The sequence below is a fragment of the Dunckerocampus dactyliophorus genome, chromosome 6, assembly GCF_027744805.1.
Source record: "Dunckerocampus dactyliophorus isolate RoL2022-P2 chromosome 6, RoL_Ddac_1.1, whole genome shotgun sequence".
In the NCBI taxonomy this organism is placed as follows: domain Eukaryota; kingdom Metazoa; phylum Chordata; class Actinopteri; order Syngnathiformes; family Syngnathidae; genus Dunckerocampus; species Dunckerocampus dactyliophorus.
In genome coordinates, this window is record NC_072824.1 from 21268016 (window position 1) to 21277584 (window position 9569).

The 9569-nt window shown below is 42.9% G+C and overlaps 1 protein-coding gene across 2 annotated transcripts; it reads right to left on the bottom strand.

Moving 5' to 3' along the window:
- Window positions 1-126: 126 nt before the first annotated feature.
- On the bottom strand, window positions 127-9481 carry ppp2r2ca (protein phosphatase 2, regulatory subunit B, gamma a). Of its 2 annotated transcripts, none has more exons than XM_054779296.1 (10): window positions 9249-9481; window positions 8489-8759; window positions 8127-8224; window positions 7819-8002; window positions 7276-7388; window positions 6987-7164; window positions 4019-4183; window positions 3758-3927; window positions 3521-3612; window positions 127-2927 (listed from the first exon to the last, which is right to left on the bottom strand). In XM_054779296.1, the coding sequence occupies exons 2-10, from the start codon at window positions 8550-8552 to the stop codon at window positions 2630-2632; spliced, it is 1362 nt and encodes a 453-aa protein (XP_054635271.1). In that variant the 5' UTR covers window positions 8553-8759; window positions 9249-9481; the 3' UTR covers window positions 127-2629. The 2 variants fall into 2 exon arrangements, with proteins under 2 accessions (XP_054635271.1, XP_054635272.1); XM_054779297.1 differs by having other exon boundaries at window positions 9245-9481.
- Between the last annotated feature and the right edge of the window lie 88 nt (window positions 9482-9569).

Consider the following 9569-nt stretch of genomic DNA (forward strand, 5'->3'; position numbering starts at 1 on the left):
CATCAATTTGATTGTTACAATGTACGTATGTTTTACTAATGATCTTTCCCAGTGACTAGCCAGTGCACTGCTCATATTAGCGTTGCTAGCGCTTCAGCCATGGTCTGACACAAGCCCCCAAATAGCTGTCCTCTGCTGCCGTTAAGTACCAGCTCGTACCAAAATTTTAGCTCGCAATTCAAAGGAAAAAATCAGCACAGAGACTGCTCACAGTCTTATGCCAACGTACCACCGTATAAATGACAATAAAAAATACCGGCAGTGCTTCAGTGCCTTACCACAGCCGCTTCTCTCTGGCAAGTCGACGTACTCCGTGACAACTCAAATCACAGTGACATTAGATACAAATAACTTCGGTCTTGTTGCAATAGCCATCTGCCAGGGCTTTTCTTTTTTTCCATTTCTGCTTAATATTTGTGCTCGCTTGTGGTTCCACAGTAAGTAAATTCATAATATTTTTCAATCTTAGCGTGAGTGAGTGGGTTTTTATGCCAGGGCTAGCTAAACAGCAATCGTTGCCCACTGGTCTTGTATCTTGCAGTCTGCATAGAGCTGGCAGTGACAGTGCCAACATATCTGTTGTGGCCGATTTTTTGCGTGTTATATCATATTCATCACAACACGATATCAGTGAATGTTATTATTGTGTTATGGTTGTGCAAAAAGCTACAGAAAACTCAGTGGGGGGCGTCTGAAAATCACAACTTCATTTCACTTGTATTTTACAGTTGTTTACTGGCGGATAACAGCAGTATGACAAAAAGTTTTATTAAGTGAGTACTTTCATTTTGTTATTGAGGTTTTTTTGTGTGTGTCATGAGCACTTTAAAACCCATAGAAAGGATATCAGTCCATTTTGTCAGATTGAATCATTTTATTAATGCACATTCCTTCATTCATATTTTTGTTTTTTGAATCATTAAAGTTACTTTTTTATAGATATTATAGATATACACTCGAGTAGCATTGAGTGGTGGCAACATGCTGCTGCTGCACTCCTGAACACGAATCCTCTCTTTGTTTGTCTATAGTGATGTGATAACAACTGACTGTCTCTCAGATACAAGTGCTGAAACTTATATAATGTTTTCCTATGATGTAAACTTTTTCTTGTGGCGCTCTGTCATTGTGGATTGTCAAGCCAATTAATCCAAGATGTGCAGCCAAGGTAGCTTAAATGCCTGTGAAGAGTGAGGAGAATGTAGACAAGCTTAACAGGTGATTTCTTACAACATAAACATAATGTTTACACAATCTGTGCCATGAGATAAGATTATTACCAATATGAGCCATTCCGACTGTGCACTGACACCATCGCACATTCCAAAAACCACTTACAAGAGTCCCATTGGGGCCAAGGTCACTTAAAAACGACACTGTAAACAATCAACGTATGACCAGGTCACACAGTTCAGTCCAATACACGTCACCTTACAAACTACACCTTACTGTACATTGTGGCTTTCAGTGGTGCACCCCAGCCAAGCATGTGAGGTATTGCGTGTAATGATCAATAACAGCCGTCAATGACACATTTACATGGTATTGCTTCAATGGCAAAGACACTTCAGCAAGATACATTATTTATCTTTGAGCTATGGCGTTGATGATGAACTTTGACCTTCATGCACACTGAATCTCAGTCCTCATAACATTAGTTAGCTGCACCAGGGGTCTTATTAATGCACTGTGTGCTTGTATTTCATGATTGTAATCAAACTCATTCAAAGTACAGTGGGACTTGAGCCTGTTTAGAATTTGATCAGGCTTAATGTGGGTATTTGTTATATTAAATAAATACGTCTGTCTATACCTGACTATTTAAAATTGCTTTTACTTTTAGAATTTTAGAATACTTTGGAATAGCAGCAGTTTAAAACTCAACACAAGCCCAACACAGCAAAGCTCTACAATACATTAGATTTGTGCATATTTTGTATAACCAGCATACCAAAACTCCTCCGTCTTATTCTGGATTAGTGCCTTCCTTCTTTAACCCTCATTTTTTTTTGTATTTCACAATCTCTTTTACATTCCCTAGAAACAAACGTTGTAGTAGTGACTTAAAAAATAACACTGACTATTTACAGCATACAGTAAAAAGAGTGTATACGTTTGTTACCTGCAGAAGAGCTCATGTCGTAAAGCAGATACTACTGCTGCTCTGTGTTTTTAAGTGCTATTATTGCAAAGTGAATATGATAATGGGTCGCTTAATGCACGCAATCTCAAAGAGCGCTGCTCTAAAGGAGAGAGGTTTTGCTGCTATTTTCAACAACAACAAAAAATGTACAAATAAGATCACCACTGTCACAGCTGTGGCTATTGGATACCTCTGAACACATACCATCTTTTCGTGGGACCGAACAATCCTCATACCCAGTGCACTTTGTCCAATCTTGTCAAAGTGAGGAGTCAACATTGCGAGGTCTTTGTAGAGAGGTGTCCCTGCACCTCTTTTACAAAAAGTGGACGGGACCAAAAATATGCCCTCACAGGTAGGAGACACACAGAAAGAAATGTCTTATTATTAGCGTCGTTAGAAGCTCACCTCCAAGTCTCACTCTGCATTTGTGGCAGTATAAGCAAAATGGATATTTGTCCACTGTCCACTTCATTCCTATTCCTGTCACTGCGCCTGTGCCTCTGGGTTGACACGGTCCTGGAAGATGTACAGGTTGTTGGTAGCCGCTATGGCGATGATATTCTCGGATGGGTGCCAAGCCATGTGTAGGATTTTCTTGCTGAAGTCCAAGCTATCAACGCCCACATCTCCACGTCGGCGTTTACCACCAGTGTAAACGCGACGGGTACGTAACACGGCACGGGGCTTGCTGCTCTCCCGCCAGGCCTCGAGAGTCACGCCTCGCCCCGTCTCCCTGTCAAACATCTGGAAAAAGCTGTTGTACGCGCCGGTCATGATCACGCTGTGGATAGGAAAGGATAAAATAAGGGATGCGGTTTTATAGATAATCTGATGTTAACAAAATTGTGGTGAATTGGATGAATTGAAACAGCTGAGGCAGAGAAGTACAGTGGATAGTAGAACCTTTGTTGTCGCAGAGATGAATCAGTGTCATGTGTGATGTCACTGATGTGTGGATATAACTCACGATACGTGAAGGTTAACTTATTTTTACATTTGCATGAGAAGTACGCTTGCTAAAAATGGCAGTCATGTCTGCAACGCAGCCAACTTTCTCATACTTGTCAATAAACAGTGTTTTTACAAATAATATTAATTTATTTTTACATTTGCATGGCAGTAAAGAACATCAAAATGTTCATCAAAATATTGCCATAACAGGAGCAAATTACCTCTGTTTTCATTATTTACTATGGAAAAGTTTGTTTTGATGTCAACTACACTCCCGGAATAAATTTAGTTTGACTCCAAATTTTTGACATCATTATCAACAAAAATTTGAGCTTCATCCAGGAAGTAAACAACTGAACACATAGAGCTCATTTGCTTCAATGTGCTGTCTCTAGTTCTGAGGTCTCTATTGATACCACTCACCTGTCTGAGCTGTTCCAAACACACTCAAACTTGTCAAAGATGCAGTCGTTCTCATAGAGGGAGCACAGCTTACTCCTTAGGTATTCATGGACCTGGAGACAGTCAAAAGCAAGAATGCTACCTTCATTTCTGTGGAGGAATCTTGTCCATAAGTCTAAATTTAGTCACAGGTTCCTCTTGCAGCTGACCTTTCTGCTATAGATTTGACCTGCAATATATACTGTGATAAATTCTTACTTGGTACGTCTCCACGGGGCCCTTGTCCATGTTCAGATCCCACACCTTGGCGGTGAGGTAGTCTCTGGTCAGCAGGTAGCGTCCACTGTGGCTGAACTTGACATCTGACACAGAGGAGATGATCTCAGAAAAGAAGGAGCGGCTCCCAGGATCTTCTGGTTCCTCAAACACTGTGCAAAGAGTGACAGCAGGAGACACAATAAAGGACTCTTGGCATGTAAGAAACCATATCTACAGTATTAACACCTCAATGTGGCTCACATTTGGTGTGTTTGTCACAGAGTGCAGAGGCTCTCATGTCACAGAGGCGCAGGGTGCCCTTACTGCTGCTGTACACAAATAGGTGACAGTGTTGAGGGTGGAACTCGGCTGCTGTTATCACCTCTGTGAGATCCTCCATGTTTGCTGGCTTTATGTCCACAATGTCTGGCAAAACGCACCATCAGGGATCATACAGGACACTGACAACATACATGTACCGTAGCTCACAGTTTTGCATTGATGCTTACAAAATTGTGCAGGCATACTTAATGTTCTGTCTGGTAAGTCGTATTGCGATCATCATCTTTACCCAATATGCTCACTTCTAGTTCAGCACACAATCAGCACCCAAACATCCTGTACAGTACACCCCAACGCCAGCATGCATGCACATGCTGCTCTTCTCTGCTCTATTTGTGGTGTCCCAGAGGGGGGGTTTAGAAGAGAGTCTACTTGCCCTGTGAATTATTTAAACTCTTCTTCCATACTAAAAGAAGAAATATCAGATTTTCTAGGTCAGCTTCTGTTTTAATGGTAAATCACCAACGGCACCCGTGAAACAGACTACAGCCTGCACTGGATAGTCACTTAGTACAAAATCAAACATACTGTGTTATTGTTCCGTTTATGATAAGTATAAATGCTAAATTCAGATTTGAGTAAATGTATTTTCCACTCCATTTATATTTCAGGAGTGTATTCCCAGGCCATTACTATTCACAGTTGTAGACACTGTAGAAAACAGAATGTAAACTTGATGCTTTAAGGTAGGTGTGTCAATACAGAAGCATGTACTGTATCTATTGTCAGTTAGGGCATGTAGCTGCATGAATGTGTTCTACCACACTTCATGATGCGTTATGATTCTGCACAGGGTCCTTCCAAAAATGGGTTGCTTTCAAATAAAAGTTGTTAGTTTGTGAAAAGAGAGAAGCGATTCTGTAAATACACAAAGATATCAACACATCACTTTTGTTTTCGCTCCCATTTTCCATGATCTGAACTCAGAGATCTAAAACTTTTCTATGTACACAAAAGGCCTATTTGTCTGAAATATTGTTCACATATCTGTCTAAATCTGTGTTAATGAGCACTTCTCCTTTGCCAAGATAATCAATCCACCTCACATGTGTGGCATATCAAGATGCTGATTAGACAGCATGAATATTGCAATAGTGTGCCTAAAGCTTTGTTTACACCTGTCCTTTGTCCTCGCAGTGGTACGCAATTGTGTGTGCCAATGGGTAAATTGTTCGTAAACAGGTGTGAAATGTAAACTGTGTGGAGCTGCGTGCCAGTGCGGAAATTATGCTTATAACTTCCATGAACTAGTCGTGAATGCGATGTGAACGCGACATGAATGCACTGCAAACGTACCGCAAACTATGCCTAATGTGGGCGGGCATTATCCAAACATGTCTCATTCACATGAATGGGTTAACTTTCCCGCCATCTCTTGGAGCAAGTCGGGGGGAATTCTCAAGTAATGTCTGTAGCCTCTTTGATAGTCCTTGTGAATTTCTGTTAATAAGTGATCAGAATGCCCAAAGAGATGTCTTCTAGTGAGCAATTCCTTCTCCCACACTGTCCATGCTTCTTTATTGTAGTTTTTGCCTCCTTCCTGGTCTTTCCGCACTCTCTCCGCACTCTGCAGCTGTGAGATAATATACAGTAGACTTACCTTTCTTTTCTGCAATGAGAGCTTCTTCTCTGAAGTTCAACATCTTAAATACAGGAATTAATGAAGCTTGGGGTGATGCCTGCGGTTGCGTGGCGTCACGTGGGACACAGCGGGACCAAATAATGCCACGCCTGTTTCAAGGGGACTGTTGAGGAAGCGTGCAATAGGCATGCTGACTGCAGGAATGTGCAGCAGAGCTGTTGCCCATCAATTAAATGTTCCTTTCTCTACCATTAGCTGTCTTCAAAGGCGTTTCAGAGAATTTGGCAGTACATCCAACCGGTTTCACAGCCACGGATCACGTGTAACCACACCAGTCCAAGACCTCCAGCATCTTCACCTGCAAGATTGTCTGAGACCAGCCACCCAGACAGCTAACCAAAGAATTTCTGGCCAAACTGTCAAACATCGCCTCAGGGAAGCTCATCTACATGCTCATCGTCATCACTGGGGTCTCAAACAGACTGCAGCTCACATTCAATGGCGTCTGAGACCAGAGAGGTGTTCTCTTCATGGATAAATCCCGGTTTTCACTGTACAGGGCAGATGGCAGACATCATGTACGGCGTGTGGATGAGCCGATTGCTCAATGTTGTGGATCAAGTGGCCCATAGTGGCGGTGGGATTATGGTATAGGAAGCGGACATAGGTGCATTTTATTGATGGTATTTTGGATGCTCAGCAATATCGTGACCAGATCTTGATGCCCATTGTTGTGCCATTCAACCACGACCATCACCTCATGTTAACACATGATAGTGCACAGTTCTATGTTGCAAGGATATGTTCCTGGAAGCTGAAAACATTTCAGTGTTTGTACGGCCAGCATACTTGTTTGAGTTGCTCTGGATCGGCATATATATGGCAGCATGTTCCACTTCCTGCCAATATCCAACTTCGCACAGCACATTGAATAGGAGTTGACCAAAATTTTACAGACCACAATCAACCACCTATCAACCCTCTCCAACGGAGATTTGACCAAAAAAAGCAGCACATTTTTGAGTGGCCTTTCACTGTGGCAAGCCTAAGACAAACACCTATGCAATAATCACGCTGTCTAATAAGCACCTTGATATACCACAACTGTGAGACGGAGTATCTCGGCAAAGGAGAAGTGCTCACTAACACAGATTTAGACAGATTTATGAACAATATTTGAAAGCACCGGGCCTTTTGTGAACCAAAATTTTTAGCTCTTTGAGTTGAGCTCATGAAAAATGGGAGGAAAAACTAAAGTGATGTGTTTATATTTTTGTCGAGAAAGACAACATGCAGGAAGGATACTGAAGCTGCGGTCGGTGATACCCAGGTGCCACATATTGATACGGAGGTCATCAGCAGATAAGTACGTCTCCCCATCACTGTTGACTGAGATGGAGTTGACATGGTAAGTGTGTCCATTGGCAAACACTCGTCTGGGGCGGACCTCGACCATCAGATCTGTTGGTTTCAGTACTGGCACCTACACAACACAAATAGAAATACTGTTTTTATAAATAGAATAGAAATACAGTGGATTGTGTGTGTGCGTGTGTGTGTGTGTGTGTGTGTGTGTGTGTATACGCATATGCACCTGCAGAGATGTGATGGTTGAAATGTCTTTGAGCCGGCCCTCCTCGTCTTTCAGGTTGTATCCTTCCGGTCTCTTGTCCCTCTCACTCACCTTCCACAGTTTAATGGTCTTATCTATGGCAGGTGAAAATCAAACTGTCACACCAGATGGAACTGAATGAGTCAAGACTCAAACTGAAGATCAAGGCTACACAGAAAAGCACTGATGTGAGAACTTTTAAGACATATTGTACCTCTATATCTATAATGATACCAGGAAAATGGAATCCCCTACTTTCACTGAACCAAAACTCCAAAGAAAGAGATGAACTGAGAATGGTAATTCACGAACTAGACCACGGGGATCTCCATATACTGTACAAGTAGCCCCGAGATACTTACAGTGCAGTCTTTGGGTAATTTACTTAACATGTGTCTCACTGACTTCCTGTTGATGTGATTGGACCATGTAAAAGTTATCACTAATCATGAATGAGACAATGGGGCTTCTATTAATCGCAACAACATAAATAGAACTAGTTCAAGAAAAATCATGGTTTCTCACCATTGGTGGACAGGAGAAAATGTGCCGCATTCTGTTGGGGTAGCCATCTTATCTTGTTGATTTTCTCTTCAATCTCCAGGCTCTTTAGATAGTCAAAGTCTGGCTCGTGACTCTGGAAGGTGCTGTAGACGTTGTACTCTCCGGAGTCCCCAGTCTCCCCCACCTCCTCGGACTGACCTTTAGACTGGCCAATAGTAAAAGAATAAACTCCACTGAGGTTTTTAGATGCTCACCATAATGTTATTTATCTGTTGCATATGTGTTTTGTATTTGACAGATAGCTAAGAGTTATTTTGTGTGAAACTGACCTCAGTTTCTCTCTGGAAGATGACCACACGGCCACCTTTATCCCCTGTGGCCAGCAGGTCCCCTGTCTGGTTGAATTCCACCGTGGAGATAACATCAGCTTGGAAGAGAATAAAATAGGGGTGACTACCCACAATAAAAAGTAAAATAAAAGACAATAATAAATGTTTTTACACTAATATGGCCTTGCTAAGGCCTCATATGCATTCTCAGTAATTCAAGAACAATGACTTTCAGTCCATTCAATGAATTATCATGGATCTATCATGCATTTATTATATTTCCGCAAAGATGGACCGCACCTATTGAGTCATACTAGTAGGCAATTTGACACTCTAGACAAGCGACATTGTATCTGTTCAACCTTCAGTGACATAGTCTCGCAGGAAGGTGTGGTTGATCTTGGGGCTCTCAGCGTCTTCGCCCATCTGAAGCTGAGGGAGAGTGACCCGCCAGCGTGCCCGTCCTGAGTGGAAGGGTCCAATCCGTTCTCTCGCTTCCTACCCAGGCTCCGCCCATGCTGCTAGGGCCTAGCGGAGGGGCTTGGAACAAGGCATCCTGGGTAACCAGCAGGCCGGGGGGGGGAATAGAGGAAAATGAGGTAGCGAGCCGGTGGGATGGAGAAGTTAAGAATACTGGAATGGGGAAAGGAGCGGAAAGGAGGATGTAGAACGAGATGAGGAAGTGGGAAGATACAAAGTGAAATGAATGGAAACAATGGTGATGAAGATAGAAAAAGAATTAAGCATTAGGCAGGCTGACAATGCATGGACACAGCATGACAAAGTTCTGACCTTTACTGTTATTTGTGAAGACAAATGCAAAAGGGTCTAAGAAAGCACAATCCAATCCACCTTATAGACCGTGAGTCAGAATCCTCATAGAATCCTTAAGGCTATAAACAAGAGTATACAAACATCCACTGGTTTATGATGCTCTGGCAAATAAATCCTAGGGTGTGGTAGCCTTCTCTGCACTTGATCACCACTCACACTCACTGTATCACACACCCTGTCACTTCTCAAATAGATAGTCATTGATGGAGAGCAAAGGAGACTGTGATGTCTTGCCTGTGCTGCAGGAGGAAGGGAGGAAGGGAGGTAGACAGGCCTCAGCTCACCTACCAGTTTGACTGCTGCCGTCGCCGCTATTTCCACTGAAGGTCTTCCCCTGTGTGCCTCAGAAGGCTGCCCGAGGAGAGGAGAGGGTGACACGGGGAAAGGACGGTAGTGAGAAAATAAGAGGCAAAGGTGGAGGAAATATGAGAAAGAGAGGGGATAACAAGGAGGATGTAGGTCCGCTCTCCGATGATGCTGTAGGAGGTGATCCTGTGCAGCATCCACTGTGTCATGGCAGCCTCTTCTTCAGTCAGCCAATCACAGAGCAGATGTCACTGGCGAGCCCTCCCACTGCAGCTGATGAGGTGAATGAGCCCAGCAGAGGGA